Source organism: Puccinia triticina, chromosome 6A (assembly GCF_026914185.1).
Source record: "Puccinia triticina chromosome 6A, complete sequence".
Taxonomy (NCBI): Eukaryota; Fungi; Basidiomycota; class Pucciniomycetes; order Pucciniales; family Pucciniaceae; genus Puccinia; species Puccinia triticina.
In genome coordinates this window covers 1,072,206-1,096,846 of record NC_070563.1, presented here as the reverse complement: position 1 = coordinate 1,096,846, position 24,641 = coordinate 1,072,206, and the positions used below count along the sequence as shown (strand labels likewise).

The 24,641-nt window shown below is 48.5% G+C and overlaps 5 protein-coding genes across 5 annotated transcripts; 3 read left to right on the top strand and 2 right to left on the bottom strand.

Annotated features, from left to right (window-relative positions):
- Window positions 1–1,438: 1,438 nt before the first annotated feature.
- Window positions 1,439–6,306, top strand: PtA15_6A134 (uncharacterized protein; the record flags this gene model as incomplete). The annotated part of the gene is made up of 16 exons (XM_053169807.1): window positions 1,439–1,709; window positions 1,805–1,940; window positions 2,010–2,104; window positions 2,249–2,388; window positions 2,463–2,660; window positions 2,743–2,841; window positions 2,912–3,558; window positions 3,638–4,294; window positions 4,426–4,570; window positions 4,672–4,743; window positions 4,831–4,978; window positions 5,047–5,333; window positions 5,404–5,473; window positions 5,581–5,666; window positions 5,739–5,978; window positions 6,058–6,306. The coding sequence occupies 16 exons, from the start codon at window positions 1,439–1,441 to the stop codon at window positions 6,304–6,306; spliced, it is 3,540 nt and encodes a 1,179-aa protein (XP_053021061.1).
- An 853-nt stretch (window positions 6,307–7,159) lies between these two features.
- PtA15_6A133 (uncharacterized protein) lies at window positions 7,160–9,307 on the top strand (the record flags this gene model as incomplete). The annotated part of the gene is made up of 10 exons (XM_053169806.1): window positions 7,160–7,250; window positions 7,335–7,497; window positions 7,582–8,038; window positions 8,148–8,162; window positions 8,233–8,253; window positions 8,355–8,447; window positions 8,530–8,631; window positions 8,748–8,951; window positions 9,078–9,153; window positions 9,252–9,307. The coding sequence occupies 10 exons, from the start codon at window positions 7,160–7,162 to the stop codon at window positions 9,305–9,307; spliced, it is 1,278 nt and encodes a 425-aa protein (XP_053021060.1).
- Window positions 9,308–10,734: 1,427 nt separating this feature from the next.
- Window positions 10,735–13,055, top strand: PtA15_6A132 (uncharacterized protein; the record flags this gene model as incomplete). The annotated part of the gene is made up of 13 exons (XM_053169805.1): window positions 10,735–10,925; window positions 11,023–11,159; window positions 11,232–11,238; window positions 11,300–11,353; window positions 11,443–11,567; window positions 11,656–11,796; window positions 11,861–11,913; window positions 11,995–12,118; window positions 12,198–12,215; window positions 12,304–12,391; window positions 12,598–12,683; window positions 12,738–12,919; window positions 12,993–13,055. The coding sequence occupies 13 exons, from the start codon at window positions 10,735–10,737 to the stop codon at window positions 13,053–13,055; spliced, it is 1,269 nt and encodes a 422-aa protein (XP_053021059.1).
- Window positions 13,056–13,749: 694 nt separating this feature from the next.
- Window positions 13,750–15,223, bottom strand: PtA15_6A131 (uncharacterized protein; the record flags this gene model as incomplete). The annotated part of the gene is made up of 3 exons (XM_053169804.1): window positions 13,750–13,983; window positions 14,055–14,719; window positions 14,791–15,223. The coding sequence occupies 3 exons, from the start codon at window positions 15,221–15,223 to the stop codon at window positions 13,750–13,752; spliced, it is 1,332 nt and encodes a 443-aa protein (XP_053021058.1).
- Window positions 15,224–16,373: 1,150 nt separating this feature from the next.
- Window positions 16,374–17,809, bottom strand: PtA15_6A130 (uncharacterized protein; the record flags this gene model as incomplete). Its single annotated transcript, XM_053169803.1, has 5 exons — window positions 16,374–16,855; window positions 16,963–17,193; window positions 17,301–17,516; window positions 17,604–17,712; window positions 17,804–17,809. The coding sequence occupies 5 exons, from the start codon at window positions 17,807–17,809 to the stop codon at window positions 16,374–16,376; spliced, it is 1,044 nt and encodes a 347-aa protein (XP_053021057.1).
- Between the last annotated feature and the right edge of the window lie 6,832 nt (window positions 17,810–24,641).

Here is a 24,641-nt window from a genome sequence, read left to right as displayed (position 1 = left end):
GATATTTGGTTTTTCGAGATTTTTGTGAAGATTACATAAAAATAACAAAATAAGTCTCTTAGGGAAAAGATAAAATCAAGCCTGATTCGTCGCTATTTATAATGAAAGTGAAACTATTTAATGAAGGAAGATTCTACTAATCGTAACTTGACATGGATAAGACAACTGTTTATTTCCACATCAAGATCTGTTATAAGCTAGATTGTAACCAAGAAAGACTTCTGTAGAGTTTACACATCATTGCTTATTTTGTCTTATACATTTTTTGTTTTTTGTTTTTACTGTTTCTGACCAGAGTTTGACATGTATGACTCCCGCCGCCTTACTCATCCTGACACAGTGTTGCTGGGTTAATCCTGTTACTTTACTATCCTATCCTTCTTATCATTTGTTTTTTGCTTGTTGTTGTTATTTTAGAATTTCGCCCTGCCCGCATATTGGGGATGTTGTCACACATCTGACCTGCATTTGTACAATCCTCTTGCATGCACTTGTCCAAACAGAAACTAGATTTCCTCTGGATGAACTCTTCACATGGCAGAATGGAAACACCACTTAGGTCCTCAAGAAAGGGAAGCGTCAGTTAGTGGTTAGGGTCCTAAAAGCTACAACATACTGGCGTATGCCATGAAAATGTAAAACTGTTTTTGCAGGGACTGTCAAAAGCTGTCCAATGTTTCTCTGCAAAAAAGATGTTGATTGCTGCGATCTGATATGTTCTTAACTTTGAGAACCCACCTCAGCCAACAAATCCCAGCCCAACTTTTGCCGGATGCATGGTCTTGTGATGCTCTAAATCTTCTTCGTGCTGTTTTGGCATTCCACAAAAGTTGGGCTGATTGGCTGCGGTGGGCTGACACAATATGTAGTATATCTAATGCTTGTCTCCAAGCCCTCATTCCAGGTGCATCACAACTGCTCAAGGTGAAGTATTTCTTGAGCACCTGGGTGCAGTCTGTTTCCATTCAATTTCTGCCATGTCAGGAGTTCGTCCAGAGGAAATCTAGCATAGCATATGCGAGCAGATATAGCAGGGAAGTTCTTGTTGCACTCCCCCTTCTCTGCCAATAGCACGCCGTCGGTTTGCGCGGTATTTCTTAGATGGTGGAAGGCAGATGGACTTTTGAAGAAGGGGGGAAGCCGAACAAGGCTTTGGACATCATAATGGTTCATCCAAAAACGCATTATGACAAAAACAACTGATATCAACAGGCCAAGCTTTGGTGGTTCCACATTCAATACTCCTTGAACACAATGAGAAGCATCTCCAGTAGAGAATGGATGGGTGCTGCTTTGGGCTTAGCTGGTGGTGACTCGAGGCCGAAGGCCCTCGAAGGGTCCCCGCAGCGGCGCCCGTCGCCAACTGGGAGGGAGATGGGCAAGTGGTCAACAAGAGCGGTCAACAAACAATCAGGCGCATCATCCTCACCTTCCCGCGATGCTGGACGATGACCATCTATCAAACGTACTCGTCAATCGTTACCTCAAGTCATCGATAGACCCGACACCAGCCCTAGACACCCAGGACATCATCCAGGAACTCAGCTCATGGGTACAGCAAGAAACACAGAAAAACCTACTACTCGTCATCCAGGCTGCCCGTGTGGGTCTCACTTCGGAATCCAACCCGACTCGTGCCTCCGCAAACAGGCTGTTGGCTGAACTCGTCGACACGCTGATCGACTCCAAATCGCTCTCAAAACATCAAGGCTGGTTCATTATCTTGCGATCTGCTCTGGACTCGCCCAGTCGAACTGATCAGATCTCACTCCCTCCCCTCCTGCACCCTACGAAATCAATACAGTCAATCTTCTCGTCGAATTCTTTGCGGAAAAGCTGGGCGATGGACCATCGATCGTCGTCGAAGCATTGGCTGGCCTGAGGTCATTGTCCAAAGCAGACACTTTTCAGGCCGAACATGCCATCAAATGTTGTAATGCGTGTGCACTTTCATTCACTCTACCTCATTTCATCATACGCCTTCAACTGACATCTTTGACGTCCCACAGCCTCTTCCAACATCTCACCATCCGCGATCTCGAGCAGCCAAAAAGATTAGCAGTCCTCATGTTGGTTGACAATCTCTTGGCTTATCATCGTGATGGTCAGCTCAATCTTTACTCAAAGACCAATCAGCTTTACATTTGGCCTTCATTTGGCCTTCTCTGGTAAATTTTACGAAAAAAAAGAACGAAAGCAACAGTTAATTTTTGAATTTGCTATTTCTCTATTGGCCCGCTCTTCATAGCTTTGAAAAGTATGGGGTCCGGGTTTCTATCTGGCTATTGCACCTTGGTGGAGGGTGAAAAAGATCCAAGGAATCTGGTCGTCGCTTTCAAGCTGGCCAAAGTGATCTTGACTGAATTCGACTTGGGCGATCAAACAGAGGTAACAAACAACAGGCACTTCTGTGACACCCCCCAGTTTTTGAACAACCAATCATATTTTTTACCGTTTTCCAGAGCTTGTTCGACATCACCTTTTGTTATTTTCCGATCACCTTCAGACCACCACCCGGAAATCCCGACGCCTACGGGGGAATCACCGCCGAGGAACTAACTCAAGGCTTGATCGACTGTCTCTCAGCTACACCGCAGTTCGGAATCTTGGTCTTGCCTCTCTTATTAGAAAAATTTCAAGCGCCAGGATTAGGGCCCAAGGTCAGATCAACTTGACGCATTTTCTATCGCTTGTTGCCCCAAAGGTATTCAAATGGGTCTAGTTTTTGCCCTTGTCTTCCAGTCCCAAGTTTTGCAAACGGTCATTCAAGCCTTTCCAATTTACGGTCAAGTGGCTGTGGCAGAGTTTGCTTCCCTATTTTGGGAATCATTCCTTGTCGAAGTAAGTTCCAGTCTAATTGTGAGAAGATTTGAGCTCATTTCGGGTGATCATGGGCGTAAATTTTTGATAGATTTTCCAACCGAACACGTCTCCCAGCCAAGACTTTTTACGATTTCTAGAACGTGGCTGCCAAACTCTTTTCTCAACCGTGTTCCCTGCTGTGGTCGAATTTTCTCCCAGTGGCCCACTTGATTTCATCAAGCAAGCTCTAGAAGTCGTCATGAAAGAGTTGCATTCCCCTGAAAAATCTAGGGCCGTTCCGGCCACTCGCCTGGTCCGTTGGATCGTTGAGAGTGATGCAAATGTCACTGATGTGATATTACCAACCATTCACACGAGCGTGGGTACACTGCTACATCTCTGGAAGGAACCCACAACTTCAACCACCGATGAAGTCTTACTAAAACGAACCAGTATACTCGGCCATCTAAGCACGATATTTAACTCAATAGGACTCGCCACCAGAAGCCGAGTTACTCCAACACATCTTTCAACTTCACAATGGCTTACGAGCTCTATCCGCCATGAAACGCTTACGATATTAATGAAAGAGGTCCTGGAAAACACCCTGTCCATAGATCCTTCGCTTCAGGTTGCAGCCCTGCGAACTCTTGTCAATTTTGTTGGCATTCCTGATACACTTCAGATGCAGGAAGCAAGGGATGTGATTGGCACTGTGACTCGTTTACTAATTAGTAGTGATGATAATGAAGTAACGTGAGCTACTACTCTTTAGTTACTTTTTTGTTTGATGCTCATAATTTACTTTTACTTGCATTTGATGACCTCTGCCCAGCAATGCTGTCATTGATAATCTTTCGATCATAGCAGACTCTCATCCAGCTGATGTGGCTACGGTCACCCTCCCTGAACTTTTCTCGCAATTACCGAGCACCAACTGCGCCCCCTCCGAGGAAATATCTACATCGAAGTCATATGTTACCTCCGCTAAATATATTAAAATTTTGGACGGCCTGGCAACCCTGTGTGATCGAGCAACCCTCTTTGACCCTTTCCTAATCCAAATGTTGGACGCGCTTGAGTCCAGCTGCCATGCCGCCTTTCAAGCATCAGTCAATGAATTTTTATCTCGTGGAAATCAATTCAACCAGTCATTTGATTATCACGCCTACGGTCGTGATCTCCTCATGTGCCTCCATACCGTCATACAATCTAAGATCGATTCATGCAGTAGCACCCTCAAAGGTCCTTCATCTGACATGGAAGAAGGCGCTATCACGGCGACGCAGGCACGTGGTATCATCGGTAGATTATTCGAGATTCTTATCTGTGAAGGACAGGCGCCAGCCGACGGAAGCGACGAATCTTTAAAGGCCGGGCAGGATTGTAATCCTAGTGTGTTTCGCGAGCGTTGTACAATTCGCAATGATAAGCGGATAGTCATCAACGCTAGTCGGATAGTCAACTTACTGATTGGTCAGCTTGATTTCCAGTACGTTTATTCAACGTACACTCTTACTAAAAAGAGAGAGAACCACTTCGACAAGTGGATCCTTCATATCGGCGCTATTAGCTACTAATCTCAAAGTTTTGTACCTATATTCCCATGAACGCTTCACCCAGACAGCAGCAAGATGTCATCAACAAACTACACAGATGCTACAACCTGGGGAACGTAACGGAAGTAGTTGCAGAATCTCGGAACCTTCCATCTGCATCTTCAACCACTCGGTCTTTCAAAAGCGAAGCGGGCTTTTCGCCCATGTCTGTCAGTTGAGATTCCAAAGGTTGACCTATTTCTTCATTTTTATCACTGCATTATACTCACATTACCGGCTCTGTTATATTTTTTTTTTAAAAAAAAAACAGGTTGATGCATCAGACCCGGATAAGAACATGCTGGCTCTCTATGCAGAAGCCTTGATCGCCATCAGACCCAGAGTAGGTTCTTATTTCTATGCATCATGATTTGAATAAGCGCACAACCAGTCAGATCTACTTATAACACATCCTTCTGGATCTTCTCAGATAAATGTGCCCGACGAAGCTCTTTCTACCTCTGATTTCTACACTTTCAGGTACTATAATCACATTTGCCAGACCGGCTCTTCCAATCTGGTGGCCCTTCAGGCCAGTCTCAGATTGCTGTGTTCAACGGTCAACAGGCGCGCAGAAGGTAAGGGTTTTTTTCCAAAAACTTCTCGAATTAATCTTGGGAGAGGCTGATTGTCAGGAGTAGAGTAGACTTCGAAGGATTCTTTGGGGAGCAGCTCGATCAGTTTTGGGCGTCTGAAATCGAGACCGGTCGGCTTACTCGGGCGCGATCGAGGAAGCTTGCGATCGTGACGTGGATCTGGATCGTTAAGGGCTTGGTGGTCCGATCTGATCCAAGGGGTTACATCATGCTGGACCGATTATGCGGCTTGCTGAAGGAGGACAACGATCTTGGATGCTGGATCGCGAAACGCTTGACAATCGTTGTTGATCAGAAGGACGAGACTATCAGTCCCAAAAACTTTTCAGTCATCAAGGTGCAGCACTTTCCCTCATCCACTGTAAATGCTGACGGGCTAGATGCTAATTAATTTGACTACGGATCAGTTTCTCTCGATGCAACGCGCTTGCCACTACCTGATAAGTCGCCTGGTCCATGATTATGCTACGTCAAACGGTATGTCATGAATATAGCGCCCCTTGGATACAATACCATGTAACCAAAAGCTCCGAGCTGACAAGCAATTTTGTTTTTTATTTTTGCCCATGGAATCCCTCCCTTAGAAGATTGCCGCTCGGTTTATCTTGTTGGATTGACTACTCTACTTGCACGAGTAGGTTCCTCAGTCAACTCCTTACAGTATGAAAAGGTGAGTAAAGAGAAGATAATAATAACTGCACCAGGTCGCGTAAAGCGTTGACATGAATCAAAGTGGTTTTAGATCATACCTCTGTTACTCGAGGCGTTGAAGCTGTCTGACTTAGATATCAAGTTAGATAGCTTGGTGACCATCCATGACTTGATTGACAATGATAAGCGAGGGACAGTCTTCGAGAATCACCTATCGTCCCTAGTATCAGCATTGTTGCTCAACTGTACCTTTGGAAGGGGTGAAATCAATGCGCAAAACGATTCTATGAAACCTCATAACTCGGCGGCATCAGCAGCGATGACATCTGCCGTAAGTCCCTACTTTGGCTGATATTTCTAGGAGATCACGCTAATCATTCCTCGGGACTTGCCTGTATCACATGGCTCAGTCGGTCCGGCTGTTCGCACTGAAGATCCTGGCGCTTCTGCCGAGCAAAGCCGGCCACCGATCGTCCCTTAACTCCGACACCTCCCCGCCACCGGCCGGCCAGTCCTCCAGCGCTGCCAAGGGCGTCCTACTGGGTCAACGGAACAAGGTCCTTCTCGCCCTGTCCAGTGCACTCGACGACCCTAAACGCGACGTCAGGAAGATCGCCGTCGATTGTCGCGCCCATTGGTTCTCTCTTAACTTGACTTGATTGAATTGAATCTTGTCTGCCCATGATTAGTTCAACATACTGGAATCGCTTATTTTGCCATTTTCTATCATTTCCATTCATTCTCCTTTGAATTTTTGACAAAACATCCAGTTACAGAATGTCACAAATAGTTTGTTGCAGCTTTAGACAGTCACTTCAAATGTTGCTAGTGTGCAAGTCAATACCATTGATAGTTTTTTTTTAGAAAAAGATAGAATTTCATTCCCCAAAAAATCGCGTCTTCCATAAATCCGCAAGGCTGATGGCATGTTGATTCAATCATCTGCAACGTATGAAACATCTGTAATTGAAACACATATATATGGTCATTCACAACCTTCTCTCTCAAATACAGCAAATATCCGCCTATATAGAGATAGACATTTCGCATGAATCTCCATGGTTTATCTTTTCTATTGCTTCAAAAAGTTTTCTTCAATTGGGAGAAGCAAGTTTTGGGAATGGTGCAGGCGTCAAAACGGGCACAAGTAAGCAAAGTGAGCATGTTCACATTTTGCTTCACGGGTTCTGTTTCCTTGCCAACATATACTGTTTTTTCTTGGTACATATAAAAAACACCGAAATGACTCCTATGAGTCGGCGGCAGCCGACCTGCTTTGGGCAGGTTTGGGCCGTGTCTGTATTAATTTGTACTGAGTGGATATCATGTGTCACGGAAATGTGTGAACGTATTTTCTTTGTTCTCCGACGGTTCCGAACCTTTTCAGGACTACATCAGGCTTGCAAGTTGTCGCAGTCCAGACACCTTACAAGTGCCGATATCACCTTTTGACTTCAATTTATCATCTCATCTTACATTTCGATCTGCAAGAGTTAGTGGACGTTGCCCCACATGGTCGAAGCTGGGTCTATCGTTTTGGGAGTTGTGGCAATTCTCTCAGCGCTGTTCCGGGCGTTTTTGAAGCCGAAGTTCGACCAAGCAGGTGATGCTACGCAATCTTCCATCCGATAATGAAGAAATCGATTACTTGCCTATTGATCATTTGCCAATTATGTTAACACCCCAGGTTTCTTTAGGGCCGGGACAAATCGCAACAACGATCACTGTTCGACGATCGGCTTGGAGGCGTGCGAGGACATATGGGTCGATCAGCCAACAGGCTTAGCTTACTTAGCCTGCAGTAGTCGTCCACAGCGTGCCTTTTGGGAAACGGGGTCGGCAATACTGGAGTTGAGCTTTCAGGCTTTATTTCATGAGTCTTGCGACGATAACGATTATGCATTCTTCTGATTGGTCCATCATCCTCACTACAGGGCGGAAAAACTACCTCTTCGCTCGCTCGATCATGTGACAATCCTAGATCTCAAAACCCACGAGCACCGCAAAGTGGAGCTGGTCAATCTACCGCACCACATAGTGGAGAACGGCATCTATGTCCATGGCATCGACGTTTTCGTGACTTTGGATGATCCAACCGATAGCGCAACTACGAATCAAATTGAATTTTCTGATGGCTCAGCCAATCATCAGTCAGGGTCAAGACAAGCTACCATATACCTCATCAACCATCAACCCCCCTCCGACCGAAAGTCTGCACCTTTGGTTGGGGCTCAAAGCGTGATAGAGGTTTTTGATACAGTGTTGGGCGATTCCAAAGCGACATACAGGACAACAATCAAACATGATCTGCTCTTAACTCCAAACAATCTAGTGGGCATCAGTGAAACCAGTTTCTATGTTACAAATGATCACAGTTCAAAAGTGTCTTGGGTAAGCCTCATTGTCACCGTTTCCTTTGCCCAGATTTTTGGTTTTAGTAGCACTAATTGTAATTGTATAATTTTTTGATGTTCAACAACTAAAATGATGATTTACTCAGACCCGGCGTTTTGAGGTTTGTAATTTTACGGCATTGTCGCCCAACGTACTCGAAGTTAGGCTTAACTCTACATCACTATTTTCAGCCGTTTCTGACAGATTCAGAGGTGAGATCAATGTATAAGATCCCCCCCCCCCCCTTTTCTTTGAAAAGGCTTATATCTCTCTTTCGTTACGTGCGGTCGCTTACGATTTGGACTCTGCGTAGTTTGATAGCATTATATTTTGTTCGTTCAAAGAGGAGTTAAACTGCTTGCCAGCAGTAAGTGGTAAACATCCCCACCCCAACGGAATTGCCAAAGTAAATCACAAGATTTTTAAGTCAAAATTATTCCCAAAGTGAAAGTATAGGCACATTGGCTGACTGTATTTCATTGAACCAGGGACCCGGGGATTCGTTGTACATGGTCACCACTTTCGATCCGTATCTTAGAGTGTTTGAAATGCAAGCCGATCACACTCTAGCCCTAACTGATGAGCTCAAAGTTGAGCAAGAATTCAGATTTTATCTTTATGTCTTTTCCAACAAGAAACTGATCAGATTACCCATTTGAACTATTCAAAAATACTTTGCCCCCCATAACATCATGTTTGCTATCAGCTGCCAAGAGTAGCCGACAATATTTATGTTACGCCAAAAGGGTCTATCTTTTTTGCTGGAATACCATCACTGTATAGGTTCAGAAAGCGGATACTCGGCATGCAAGAAGGGAACTTTGATATACTTTCTCCCTCTGATGTTTGGAAAATATCGAATGAGACATCATCTGATGCTTTTTACGGTGGAAGATTGAAGGTGGAACTGGTAAGGGAATGAAATTCTCTTATTTGAGAATCATTCCAAGCTTCCATCTGGCTACGTATAACATACTGAAAATTGAAGAATTTGGAAAACCATTTTTTTCCTACTTTGCTTGTTGCACTTGTACAGGTTCTAGCTGACGATGGGAATAAAATCAGTGGAAACACGGCAGTTGCTGTTTGGGATTCAAAGCTCTATCTCACCGGTAAGTCAAACTCCCAATTCTTCGACCCGAGTCAAAATCAAGGGGGTAATATTGTGCATCATTGTGGCTTACCTGTGTTGATTGAATGGTGTTTGTAGGTCTTTCCAGTCCTTATGTATCAGTATGCAAAGTTGATGAGGAGTTGGCTCAGTGATTAATTTGTAGACCCTTGATTTTTCTTTGTTGCCTTGCTTGTAAAAATCTGCTCGGACTGTGTTGCAACGGCTGTAGTGTAAGTCTTGTGCCCTCGCAAATCCATTGATTCATTTTTGTAAGAACAACTCATATGGCCTGTTTGTGCAAAGAAATTACAAAAACACGTGATCAGAGGAACATGTGGCAACACTGTAAACCCAGATTAGAGGTTTACAAAGTAAACTCTGCATAAACTCTGCACTGAAAAATGTTTCCAGGGTCAATTCGGGTTTCGATCACTGAATCCCAACACGGCGGGGCCTACGTCTTCGACCCTGTTCGGCCCATCTTGTGCAGGCAAGATGGTGTACATAGCAGGGGACAGTAGGTCATGAACTAAGGTACTGAACACCCAGTGCCCACAAGCAAAGCTGATCATGGTTGGCTTCATCGGTCTGTTGGGCATGACTGACAACGTTGCCTAGTATCTCATAAAAGAAAACCATCTTGAAAGCCAATATACCGTAGTTTCTGAGAAAATTGGTTCCACTGGCACTTCAGGACGTATCATCCGTAGTTACGTTGTCTTCCGACTCCGGTCCAGGAACTTTGCACACATCTCTCTTCATCTCTCCTGCGTGCGACCTCGTCAATCGGTCCTTTGGGGTATTTTGGAGGTACTTAACGTGGCCTCGCTCGACATCTGACGCTAAACAATCCTGTATGGGGGTGTCTTGTAGTCAGCGGCTTGACCTCAGGTTGAGTCAAGAGTGGCCCAGTATTGATGCCGCCCGCCGGCGGGAGTCTTTCGGACCCTATCTCTCTTTGCTTGCATTGACTCCTCAACCTGTTGGATTAAATTCTGATCCGGAAAACCTCGGCGAATACCATGGATCTCTGGATGATTGATGAAGACATCAAACCAAGACCTTCTACTCACCATGGTATATATGCGATGTTAGACCCAAAACGCCCAGACGCACGACTGGATTCTGGCCCAACATAATTTTTCTGGAAGGTGGGTGATCGGATTGCCCCAAATGAGCCATTTGGCGATTGGAATGATGGAAACAGTTGAATCAATGCTGATAAAAATTGGTGTTCGAGGGCAGTAGTCCTCGCAACCTGGTGCAATCCCAGCAGAATTAAAGAACCGTGCTTGCTCCACCCTTCGTGACACCGCAATCGTGGCCAAAGATCTTGCAGTCAATGCGAGTGGCCGTCTACTTCCTTTTCTTCTGTTTATTCTGTCGAACCCTCTAGCTCGTGGATATTCCTTAGGATCCCGGTTTCGAGCATGAAATGAAATGAGGTTTCAACTTTGATAAATAAACAGCACAGCCCGGGAGCCCCTTCTGTCTGTACGCCCATCTCCTTTTGCTGGAACCATTTTATACTAATTAGTGGAAGAAAAGTCATCTCTTCGGGTATCAACGGACCGCAGACATGTGTGCAACTATCAGTGTCTTCGCAATATCGATTTTACTCCTAATTTTCAGTGACTCCCGCGCCATCAAAGCAGACGTAAATGATGTTCACCCACTTCGCATCCCTTTGGAAAAGAAATTGTTCGTTAGAGGTGGCGATGGGGTCTTTAATATGACTGCAGCTCAATTATCACATGATCATACGCTTAGGTAGGCCGAAAAGCAAAACTGATGGTCACGTACAGCTCCTAGACAATTTAATGCCAACTCCTGCGTCGTTCCATCTGTTTTGCCCATGGTCAAAAAGAAAATATCAGGGCTCTTGTGAAAAATACAAACACGCTCGAAGCTTTTGGTCTAACCGAAGTAGCCTGTCTAAATCGTCGAAGTCAAATCGTCAGCACAGGCGTCAGATCGAAAGGTTAACTAATCAAGGCAATCAGAGTAAGCATCCAGGTACCCATCCTGTCTTGTTGTTATTTAAAGCTTATCAAATCGCGTGATTTCTTATTGAAGTGTGGACGTAAGTCACGATACAAAAGATAAAGAAGTCTTAAGCTTATAATGACTCCAATAAAACATAGTGGTCTCGTTAAAATTGGAACCCCAAGTCAAACCTTCAGCATAGATTTCGACACGTGCGTTGATTTAATTCTCCAACATCGCATAGATCTGAGGACCCTGAAAATATTGAACGCGTTTTTTGTTGGGAAATTATTGGAAAAAGGGGGTCAGGAGATTTTTGGGTTCCGTCAATTGATTGCAAAGATCATCCATGCGGCTCGAAGAATAGCTATAATGCATCGGCAAGCAGTACCTCTACACAACTTTCCGACTCGTTTAAGGTTAATTGTTAGTCAGTGAAATATTTATCAGTGGCAGCCTCCGGGGAATCCCATTTGACACTGTTTTGATCTGTGGCTGTGACGAACTGGTATAGATGGGGACGGATCAAGTACATCTGGAAATCAGTACAGAGACTCGGTCAAGTTAGCGGGAATTACCATCATGAACCAGACCTTCGCCGGTGTATCGAAAATGAGTGACTCATTTCAGCAAGATCCAACTGATGGGATATTGGGTCAGTGCGAAATGCATCAAGCAAATGAGTCGACTTTAATGATTAATTTGAATTTTTGCTTCAGGTCTCGCCTATCCCGCAATATCACATTTAAAGTCACCTTCGTTCATCGAAAATGTGCCTCTTTCTTATATTTGTAATCGAGTCGGCAGATGTGTAGCTCGTTGTTGACTACCTTTTTCAAAATGCTCGCCACAGGCTTTTCATCAGGGTTTGATACCGTCCCAGACGTTTTCATTCAAACTAGCCAACGAAGGTGGCGAGTTATACTTGGGTGGAGTAAATCCATCCAGGTTTATTGGGCAATTGGAATCGCATCCAGGTCAGTTGGTCAGCTTGTATTCACAAAATTTTCAGCAAACTGCTCTCCTGACATTTGAAGTTGTGTGGATTCCGAACAGTCATTCGAAAGGCGTATTGTGAGTAATGAACCCATCGTTTATCTTTATCCGGGAACGGCTCAACGATTCGCCAAGCTAACGCGGGATTCTTTCTTCAATCTTCTAGGGCAGATTGGTAACGGAAGTGTCGATGTCAATGGCATCAACATAAGTAAAAACGCCCAGATGATTATTGATAGTGGCACAACAATCATGTGAGTTTCTTTCACAACATAATTCGGAACCAGTCAACGCATGATACTACTGGAAGCGCACGTGAGTCCCATAATCCATTCGAAACTGTTCGGTTGTGTTCTCCTCGGCGAATTTTCATTAAAATTGATTAAAGTAACAGATCACTGCTTAGTTTTGTAGAAGTAAGATTCAGTATTCAATCTTTTTTATTGTTGCTTCGTCTCAGATATGGACCAAAACTGGACGTAGAGAAGCTGTACTCTTCGGTCAGCGGAGCGGAAAAATACGAGAAGAGGGATGGGCTTTGGAAGTGTGAGTTCCTTTCCAACACATTGTGTTACAGCGTTCTCAAGTACCACATCACAGTCCCTTGCACAAGCGCACCATCGGTATCCTTTAGCTGGAACGGTGGAAGCCAATGGGCAATAGACCCAAAGAGAATTTCTCTAGGTAAAGTAGAGGTCAACTCAGCCGAGTGTATCGGCGCTATCTCCAGTCAAGCTGTTGGCTTGAATGATTCATGGCTACTCGGTGATACGTTCATGTCTGTAAGCCTATAGATTCGAATGCCTCAGTTAAAAATTCTAGGGTCACTCTAACTTCAATCATCCGATTTATCAGAATGTTTACAGCGTCTTTGACCCTGTCGACGGTGGCACAGTTGCATTCGCCAAACCGACATAGAAATTAGAATAGCCTTCAACGCAAACGGCTTCCACATTCAGTCATCCGGGTTTTTGCCTATTCCATCCCATTTCGATGATAAAATCCGGTTTGTTTCAGGTATTCAAACTACAATTTCACATCAATCATGACCCTTGGTTTTCAAGACGTTCAGAGACTGTATCGCGTATGAATATAGCTCCTATTCACAAAAGAACTTGTCTCTCGATGCATTAGCTAATGCGCCACGTGTAACTAAGCAACTTGACCACGATCAACTCCGTTATACTGTATACACGTCAAAACAACGTTCGAAGACATCTGCGTTCACATAAGTAACTTATCAGCCCCCTGTGACTCAGAGGTGTGCGGCGCGCCCTTATAGGAACGGCAAAACAAACGGATACATTGAAGAAGGATTTGAAGCTCTTGCAAATTTCAAGTTTAAACTAAGATTTATAATTACTTTTGGATTTTAAAAGTTCCCAGAAGAGCATTACGACAACTCAAAATTTTATAATTAATCCAAGCCAGGTTTCCTAAGTAAAAACGATATTTGTGTATTTGTGCGCACATTCTAATTTCTTGCAACAATGTTGGATCTACAATTTGAAAGATAATGAACAAAGTGTTATTGATTGAAGGTCGATCACATCAGTCCGAAAAATACTTGACAGAGAAGTGATGTTAGGCCAGACGAGTCTTATCATGGTTATTACAATGTCATCGTAGTTGGTGTTACAGCCTTCGGCTGAGGCTGACCGAGAGTCTGCTGATCATCGCACGATACAGAAGCTGGGATTCCTTGAAATTTCCCGAGATGTGGAACGTGTTTTTTGTAACTTCGGCATGCGGCTTCACGGTCCAAGGTAGGTACGGAACTGAGTTCGACTTCGCAAGCACCTAGGCTGACGGTTTTGGTGTCTTTGCTTTTGGTTTTGACAACAACCTAAGAAGCTTCTCTTGATTAGTGGACCGGCTAATATATAGCTGAATTTCAAAAGCTCAATCTATACATACCTTTGCCGTTACATGGTAAGTGACTGATATAAATTTTGTCTTGCATGTATCTCCAATGGAATAATGGTACACGCTTTTAGGACGCGGAATGGTCAGGTCTACACGTCCACTCCATGCAAACCCCGACCTGGGAGTCGTTCTTTTATCTCGATCGGAGGATGTAATGGGGATCTCGGCTGCTTCGACAACAGAAACGACGGGTTTTCGGCAGGGACGCAACGCAGGTAGTAAGTTCGCCTTCAGATGGAGTCTGCCATGGCTTCGAATCGATCTCAACCTGGGGGCGGCCGGAGCAGGGCCGTCTGACGATGAAGTCGACGAAAATGAGTGTTTTGGTGCATGGCAGGGAGAATGCCCCACATCTGTCCGGTCGATTAATTCCGTATCCGTCACCAAAGTCCGCTCAAGGGCTATGATCACCTTTTTAAATTTGGGCAGATCCGAATGATTTTCTGAGGAAAAGTCGGTGCTCAGCGAGAGTGATACTGTGAGATAATCTCCACATGAGATTTGAGTAGGACAAGAAAGCGAATAACTGATCCGGTGCGTTTTGGCGGATCCATGAATGCGCGTCAGAGTTCCAACGGAGGACAAGTTGTGGAAGTTGGTGAGATGAAGGGGATAACACTTTGTAATGGTCCTCTCCCCGCGTGGTCCACGGACGACTGTAAGAAGATCCTGGTTAATCTTTCAGGTCTCCCTTGCTACGCACATTCACAGACAGAAGGTCACACACCTGCCTCTAACTGCCACCAGCTCCTCCAATTTTTGTATGTCATCGAACCGATGGCCATTCCGAGATGATTCTGATCAGTGGCTGATCGCGGAACAATTAACTTCCAGTCGTTTTGATAGTCGCCCGTGAGGAGGTTGGATGTACGGGGAGTGTCCGGAGGTGGCCAAATCTCAGACGCAGTCTCCCATAGGATGTTCAAGTTTTCGGGAAGGTGGTTCTCGGTCAAGGGTTTGCTGAGTTGTGCTTGCCCGCCAACCGCTTCATAGCACCGCAGTCGGACTAGGATTTGGGCCACGTCGACATGTTCTCCTTCGTCTCTCGAGTCCAACTTGATCGTTCCGGCGACTAAAACAGGTGAAAGACCCAGATGTCCTGCATGTGGGAAATACTTGGTGCAATTCCCCTTCCTAGGGAGAAGCGAAACGGAAACCATGACTTAGTAATAAGGAAGCAATCAAAAAAAGTTCTGCTTGAGGAGTGGGAGTTGAAAAGGTGATCAAGTCATTAATTTATATACCTCTACCAATAGAGATGTGGAGAAGAAAGGAAGAACCCGCAAGTTGAAGTGGGCAGAAAGATCCTAAAATGTGAGGCACCGTGGGATGGACCAAGTTAGTGGAACTGATATGATCACGACACAAAAAGTGAGGGAGATTAGTGCATCAAGCGTCCAGCCACGAGAGAATGTACATAGCATTGCTCCAGTGAATCGTGAGGAAGATCTTTCGGAGTCGTAATGTTCGCTAGCCTGTGCAAATCAATTGAGGTACATAAACTACATACGGCTATCGATGAACACAAGTCTACACAAGTTGAAGAGAGTCGAGGAACTCGGCTGCTGATCCACAAGACATCATTTGTACTTTCCCTGCACTAAAATTACCAGTGGAATTATGAGTTGATTAAGATTCAGAGACAGACCAGCTGAAGCCTTAGGTTTTGTCAACCCCGGCTGGGTGGGGTCGGGATCATGAAGGGACCAAAATATCTACGATCGGCAGTCTCGAGTCTTCACTGCACAAATGCCATTGTTGATGAGCCGAGTTTGGAGCGGGATCGAGTGGAGCTCATCTCCAACTCCCGGCGCGGGTCGGCCGAACGGCAGGTGTTGGCACCGGTTTGTTTTTCTCTTTTGTCCGGAATGGCACCATTCCTATAAAATGATCAACTCATTCTTACTGCTAATTGCACTGTATTCCGAGGGTGTCCATGATCTATACTTGCCAAGCTGTAGCTTAACCCAGCCCAACATGGCGGAGCCTTCATGACCCGCAGGCAGGTGATAAGGCATGCTGACTTGAACGACCTTGATGTGGCGCTAAACTCAGGATTGCATTTTTGTAGAAGTCTTGCTCCGCTTTTCACAAAGCAGTCAGATCGTTTCTTCGGCGAAATATAGAGAAAACATGTGTGCGTTTGAGGAGCTGAGACTCAATTCACACATTGAATATGTATATCTTCAGGCTAGCCGGGAGAAAATAGCGTTGCATTTAAATGAAACCAATAATCTAGTAGTACACACTCTTCCCCTGATGCTGTAGTCCAATTTGGTCTCCTTGGGAGATGTATCAGATTTCGGTGACCTAACTCGCCTCCGCAGCAGGCTTGAAGATTCCCGGGACATGAAGTTGACTTGAATCTTGCAGCGCGCTTCCGGCAGATTTCGTAATATCCTGGATAAGTTTTTCATGACGTGCGTGTTGGGCCGCATGAGTTTCGGGCTGAGTTTGATCAGCCGCTGTTCCTTGGGCAGAACAATACACATCACTCATGAATTCAGCGATCTGCGTTTCCCCGAACTCTATTTCCGCACGAGCCCCCCAATGCCATTCGCCATCTTGACTGCTGTCATTGGCTCCGGTTTGCGATTGACGATTGTTGCTTGCTTGTGATGGTCCACCTCGTCCCGCTTTGCCATCATGCTTCACATGTTCGAGATAGCCTTGTTTGGCGAAGTCAGACAGAAGGCGTGTAAGCTGGGTTGGTGGGTGAGCACAGGCAGGAGTAGAAGGAGGTTGCCAGTTCTCGCCAATTTTGAGCCGTCTAAAGTAGATTAAGAGTTGGCCTAGAAGACATGTGCGAGCGTCAGCGTTCACGAGAGAACAAATATATCACATCCCTTATCACATCCCTAGTGACGGGAAGAATGCGGGTCAGCTATCTAGAACCTACTGTTATCAATTGCCCGCCCATGCATCAGGATCAATGCCAGGACGAAGCCCAAGATTCCCATATGACCAAGTTCGTCGCCATGTTTCCAATCTAGAATCGAATCATTTGGTTGGCTCCAATCGTCTTCGTTGGCATCATTGTCTGGAATCTCGTCGTCGACGATCTGTGTAATTTTCTTGATCAAACTGGGTTTCAAGCTCGATCGAAGCACGTATTGTTTTGTCGATGAACCTGGTATCAACCGGATGATAGTTTTGAACAGCCTGAAAATCAGTACCACCCACGGTTTTAAATTCGGTAAGGATAATTGTTGAGGTGTGTGTTAATGCATGACCCACTTTTCCCTTTCTGAGATTTCATTGGAACGTCCTCATCTTCGTTGGCTTGTGAGTTTTTCATGCTGTGTCGCTTAATCGTATTCTGAAGATCCACCTGTCCCGCATTGCATCCACGGGATCGCATTTCCACCAATTCCATTCCAAAGACCGATGTAAGCTCGATGTTGCATTTTTCCAGTAACTTATCGAATTGCCGACCGTGAGTGCCAAGAAGTTCTACGGAGAGGGGGAAAAGTGAAGACAAAGGGTAAGCTAACGACTTCACTCGTTACTGAATTGTCAAGCCCCAGCACGATGCTTTACCTGCTTTAGAAATATCCTCCCTCTTAAACGGTCGTCTTTTGAGCTCGTTGATCAAGGCATATCGTGCCAGATCTCTGACTGTACTTTCATTAAGCGCGGCTTGACTTTCCTTAGATTGACAGGTCGAACAAATGTGATGTCCCTAGAATCAGACAGCGTTCGCGAGAAATCTGAAGGATAGGAAAAAGTATGTATCTCACCGCCATGTTCTTATACTACCAGTTTGATGCCAGAAAGGGAGTGGTCGTCGGCTGGTTTTGGGCTGTGAACGTGTGGAGTCTCCAGCTGCCCCGCGCTCGGTGGTGCATATTCACCTAGCTTAACTAAGCCTCTCGAACGGAGGGTCCGGGGGACCCCGCCCGGAGGGCTCTCCGTAGGAAAGGCTTACACAGCGGGCCCACGGCGACCAATCGGGGACGCACCCGGATGGTCGCCGCGACCCCGCAACAAGGGGACGTCGGAGTGCGTCGGGGTCAAGGTGGTCAGGTCCCACGCAGCGGGGACGCAACCCGTGAGGGTCCTGGATGGGTGGCACGACGGGGGAAGCAGGTCCCCGGAACGCACTTCTGACCATATGACCGATGGCTCATCCTTGGGCTGAAAGATTATCCAGTCGGATCACGTGGATCATGTTATCCGGTCACATGACTCAAAAGTGGTCCGGACAGTGACCCGTGAGAAACATGCGAGATATTCTTTGGGGGGCCCGGGTTTTTGGCCGGACGGACCAAGCAATTACAGCAAAATACACTGGCAGTTTTTTTTTATTTCTCAAGGGGCGGGGGAAGTATATGGATGGGGGTACATAGGAGATTACATTGAAAACTGTGGGACAGAAACTCAGCCAGATACTCGCTCTGCTGGGCCTGCGGTGGCTTGCTGTTTGGGATTGATAGCTGGAGGGGCTGGATGGACAGTCAGAGCATGGGGGAGGGTGGTTGTGAGGTGAGCGGCATGATCATTAGTATCATCGCAGGCAAGTCAATTGTTGAGAGTTACGTCAACAGTGGTCTGGGTGAGGAGTAAAGGTTCTGGCCCTCAGCAGTTGGGAGAGGTTCTGGGCGGAGAGTACAATTGGGCAGGTGGGGGTGACCAGCAAGGCTGGTTCACACTTATCTTAAAAACTCAAACAAACCTGGACCCCCCCGGAAAGGGCTCCACTGCTTGAAAACCATGGTCAAGGTCAGACCTGTGGGTGCAAGCCAAGGCTGGGCCCCCAGGGAAAGGGCTACACTACCGCTGGGTGGCACAGCCTGGGTCAACCATCTAATGATGGAGCCCTACTGTTCTTGTGACGCACCCGGTGACGCAGGCAGGAGATTGAGTCCTTTCTGGGTCACAGATGCGTGGGGGAGCCGTACTAGTGACTGGGCACGTCCCAGTGGGTGGCATAGGTGCAACACGGGGACTTGCAGTCCCAGGTGCGCCCTATTGCGTTGTATGGCGCCACGGCTACTGTTGCGTGCTGGTTGTGGTTCCAATTCACGCGGGGTAGTCCCGCTGTGTACAGCAATAGCGAAAAAGCTTGCGGGTGGGCGAGGCTGAAAATCCAACAGACAAAATTTTTTGCTTCAGCCCCGCCCCCTGTATTCTTCCAAATCTTCTCAACTTCCAGCCCCTTCGCCCTTGACCATATCCCATATCCCCTTCCACCTCCACCATCGGAAATGCCCCCCGACCAATTTCCCCCCGCCGGACCCAACCACTGCCCAGCCGCCCCCAGCCGCCAGCCAGGAACCAATCCAGCAGCCGCCCCAAAATTCTTTTCACCGGTCAGTTGCCCCCCCCCCCCCCCCATTTTTCCTGACCCATTGCCCGTGGATAATCCACTCACGCCTGCTCTGCATCTGCACAGCCGCGGCCCAAACCGATCCAGCAGCCACCCCCCAAAAATAAATTGCACCGGTAAGCCGCCCCCCTTTTCCTCTTTTTTTGCACCCATCACCCGCCGGATCAACCATTGATGTCTGCTCCGCAATTGCCCAGCCAGGGCCAGACATCCCAGCCACGACTCACAAATCAACCCGGCACCCCAGCCGCCAGCCTTCCGGTGCGCCCCCTGCCGCTCTCTTGGTGTGTGACTCATTTGCTGATGAGGCTTTGGTCCTTTTGATTAGGTTAGAGGTACGATGGCGTTTGTCAAATACCCGCAGGAGGTCAAAGCCATCGTGGTGAAGCTCAGCCAGCAAGGGATGTCGCTTGCAGAGATCAACAACCTGATTGACTACAACATATTGGCCGACTTGCTCACCCGCTGGAACAACCTGTACCGCCAAACCAGAGATGTCGTGAGGGATCCGGCCCTATACAACAAGCGGGGCCGCCCATTGGCCTTCACCTGTGAAGAGGCGGAGTTTGTCTTGGCCGCGCTTGAGGCCGAACCAACACTCTACCTGGACAAAATCCAGAATCACATCCACGCCATGACCGGAACTCAACATCCAATCTCCACCATCCGAGACAAGTTGAGGGCCCGCCTGCTCTTGACCAAGAAGAAGGCCCAAACAGTCGACCTGAACCAAGACGAGGCGGCTCGGATTGCATATACCAACAGGATCGGCGGGTTTCCCGTCGAGTATCTTGTGTTCATGGGTAAGTTCCCTTGAACATACCCATGAACCTTATGGATTTTATGGGTGGCTGATACTACCCTTGGAACAGATGAGGCTGGCGTCTCCCTGGGGTCCCACTCCTGAGACACTGCTTGGGCGCTTTGAGGCCGGCGCACAAAAAGGATCCCGAAGCCCGTTCGCGCAAATCGGGTCACGGTCATGCCCGCCGTATCGTTGGACGGCTTGATGGGCTGCATAGCCCAAGTGGGTTCAATGAGCCGCGTGGACACGGAGTATTTCATACAAGACGTGTTGGTAAGCTTGTCACCCTCCTCTCTGACCTTTGCTGGGAAGTTTTGCTCATGCTCACTGGGCGTGTGATGTTATGTATTCGTCAATTCCCCCAGCTCCCCGAGATGAATCCGTTCCCGGGTCGGAACTCAATTCTGGTGCTGGACAACGCGCAGATTCATCACGGCAGGCGGGTTCCGCAGATTTGCGCGGCCGCAGGAGTTTTGCTCCAGTACCTCCTGACCTACTCGCCGGATTTCAAACCAATAGAGAAGGTGTTCTCGGCGCTCAAGTCCCAGCTCAAACGCGCCCAGATTCTGACCGGTACTCGGGCAGACGCAGAGTTGGTCAAGGCCTTCCTGCCCACGGTTGTCACCCCGGCCTTGATGAGGGGCCTCTACCAAGGCAGCGGTTATTCTGAGGGCGCACATTGATGGCAAGTCTGGGGCTCTTTCTGTTGTATCTGATGGGTTCTTAACCCTTCAGATGCGGGGTCACTCTTGTTCTTTTTTTGGTTTTGTCTATTTGTTCTTTCTATTATGGCCAATGAAGATATGATAATCTTCCCAACACAAGTCCCAGGGGTGCTGCCCTGGAGGGGAGAGCCACAACCGCTTAAGTCCGTGGGGCGGTCCGGCCGAACCGGCCAAAAGATAGGCATTAGGCCAAGTCACCGGTTTGCTTCCCTTAAGGGATATGGCCAAGTCCCCGGTTCCGTGGTGCGGTCCGGCCAAAAGATAGGGATTTGGCCAAGTCACCGGTTTCCTTCCCTTAAGGGATATGGCCAAGTCCCCGGTTCCGTGGCGCGGTCCGGCCAAAAGATAGGGATTTGGCCAAGTCACCGGTTCGCTGCCCATACGCTGGTGCAATCATACGAGGCTAAGTTGCATGTCCGCCCCAAGTTGAGAGAGGCATCGACTCCTGCCACGCGCTGGTGTCAATGCCTCTCTGAGTGGCAGCCAATCAAGGGGCTGCGCCTTGGGGTCACACATATGCCTGGGTGGCTTAACACCATCTCACGGGCGTCCCCTCTGCACCACGCTTTGCGGGGTGCAGATTGGCGGGGGAGGGGGCGCAAGCTTGTGAGGAATGTGTCTCATTGCTGTCGCGGCTGCTATAAGATGCAGCGATGGAAGGGAAAAACAATGATAACTATATAGCTAATCTAAAAACTTACCACGGGTCTAGTATCTGATTTACTTGAGCACAATTGGCCTACCTCAGACCTCCTGAGATGGTTCAGCTTGGGCCCGCAGTACCATACTATGGGATGGCTTAGATTCAGGTGAACCCAGGGCAGGTGCGCCTTTGGCGGAAGCGGCGGGGGGGGGGGGCGATCGAGGGGTTGGTGGATCCAGGCTGGGGGTGCCTACGGTATCAGGCGAGGCCAGAGCAGCTTTGCCAGTCTCTGCAGGGGGGAGGGAGATCAAGGGGTCGGTGTTTACCTGCGGGGCGCCTATCTTGCCCAAGAGCAGGGGCGCTTGCGTTTCCTCATGGGCGACGGACGGCATATGCTCGGCGGGGGTGGGGGATATCGCATGCGTTGGAATTAACCAGCGCGCTCCTTTCATGAGCTGGGACGCCACGGCCGGTGGGAAGTTCAGTTGTCTTAGCTGGGTGTCGTTGGTGTCCAAGAAGAAATCCCACCTCCCAATGTGGGCCAGTTTGATCAAACCGCGTGGGAGGGGATCATCGGCCTTGAAGTTGCAGAGGTCGAGGAACTGGTTCATCGTCAATTGCCTGCCCGCCTTGTTCAGTTGGAGTTGCGTGGTTGGGGACGAATTGCTGATCCAAGAGCTGAGACTGAGGGTGTCGGATTTAGGTGTGGGCACCTTTCGGGATCAAGCAAACAGGGGAGGCGACCTTGGTCGGGCCAACTCAAGCCGGCTGATCATGTGCGCGATGCCATTGGCTCGGCCTTGAGGGACCTTTCGGGCTGGGGACCAATGAACATCTGCATCTCGGGCGTCCGGCGGTGACATGAGCTCAATTGAGCTTGTTGGACTGGGGGCCCTGGTAGCCGGGCTGACCATTTCGACTTTGTCGTCCGAGAGATCAGACTCTAGCTCATCTGCTTGAGGGACGAGTGCAGCCTCCCGCGCAGGAGCCGCCGTGCGCATGGCCGGGGTAGGGGTAGTCTGGTCGGTCGCAATGGCAGGTGCAGCCCCACCCGCAGGGATTGCGGATGGCTTGGATAGCGCTGCGGATCGTGGACCGGGTTTCGGACCTGAAGGAGCTTGGGCATCTGGACTCGCCACGGGGCTTGGCGGGGCGAATCGGCCTGACAGTAATCGGCGGGGAGGAGTGAAAATCTTTGCCGCTGTCCCAGGTTCCGAAATTTTAGAGAGAACAGCGGGATGGGCAGCCAAGTGGGCCTGCTTGAGTGGCGACCCAGCGACCATTGGCGCAGATGAAGGCGGACCGCCTGCGGAAACCCCCTTAGGCGTTGAAGGGGTGGAGGCCGACCTATGGACATTGAGGCGTGCCATCTGTTTTTCCGCCAACTCCGCCAACGTGGGCGCCGGCCGCGGGTCCTTGGTGAAGAGATCAGGTACCTCAGGGGGATTGTCGAAATCAACCCCCTCGAGCTTGTGGAGTAAGCATCTACTCCAACACCTCAACCCGTCCCGAGTCACGCGGATAGAGGTGGCGGGATCAGCCGGATTTTTGATTCGGAGTGACTCGTCATTCCCGCCGTATTTCCCCTTCAGGTAGAGCTGCAGCTCTGCGCAAATCTTGATGCGCTCAGCCGACCGTTCGCCCTCAGTCACGTCGGCATGCGGCTGGACCAAACACAAACAAAGTCAGTCAAGGCTCACAGACCCTCACCACACAATTCCGAAGCGGCTTACATTACGGGCCAGCCGAGTCGCCGTGCGTTCCAACGCCAATTGAGTATTGTTGGGCCCGTAGCCCATTTCCAAGCTATCACGCTGGGCGCATTCCTGGGAAGGCCAGCGTGTGCAAGGAATAGTGGTTAGTGATGTACATGATCGAGAGGTGGGGAGGAGAAAAGAGTGAAGGAGCAGACTCACCACCTCTAGGGCCTTTGCCACCTTTCCCGGGTCCGCCATTGAGACCTTCACCAACACCTTGCGCAACGGGTTGCCAAGGCACGCATCAACGAATGCACGAAAATCATTGGGTGCTGTGATCATCGTGTTGACTCCCTTGCCGTACACCTCGTCCCTCGGGATAATCCCCTGCCACTTGAGCAGGCCTTCTTCCTCACAAGCAAGGAGGTGCTTGCCGAGGAGGGGGATCGTCGCATCAATTGCCGCAATGCAGTTCGTCTTGAAATCAGGCCAGGTGCACTAGGAAAAAACAATGATCACTTGCCTACAAGTGACATGAAAAATTACAAAGGCCCCTTTGTACTTTGCTATGTCACTTGCAGACAAGTGATCATTGTTTTTTCCTGGTGGTGGTGTGCTGGAGGATCGTCTTCAGCACTGCCTCGCCCTTTGGAATGACCCGCTCTCAAATCTTGGTGGTTGAGGCAATGGGGGCGGTTGGATTGGCCAGAGCTAGCTGGCCAGCAGGGGTTCGGATGAACACATGATTCTCCACGGTGATCGCCCGGGTAGCTGGGGTGGAGGGTGGCCCGCGGCCGGGTTGATGGGGAGCGCCAGGAGTCGCTGGGACGGGTCGGCCCCCGTTGGGCGCGGGCGCGGTTTGTTCAGTGGAATTCTCTGCTGCCGCTGGGTCGCCATCCTCGAAGAACAACCGGCAGGCCTGCGCCTGAGAGTCAGGCGGCTGACTCGGCAGCAGGTATGACTCTTGCGGCTCGCCATGAACATTGGCGAACGGCAGCGGGTCCACTTGGTGGGTGACGCTGAATCGGTTGTTGGATGATGGAATTGACATCGTCTGGGGGTACGATTTGAGTCAGCAACGGTTTGCGGGGCGGGGTGGGGAGGATAAAAAACTACACTCACGATAATCAGGCAGCGGCTACGAAATTGGGCCGGGGACAAGGAGGGAGCAAACAACCACTGGTCAGTGGTTGATGCGGCAGTCAAAGGATGCAAAAAAGGCGGCTCACCGTTGAATTTTTTTGGGGGCCCGGGGGGTGCTGGATGGGATCCTGGGTGGTGGCTGGGATGTCTTGCAGCGGCTGGGCAGTTGCAGAGCAGACGTGAGTGATCGAGATTGATCATGGATGCGGAAAAAGGGGGCCAACTCACCGGTGAAC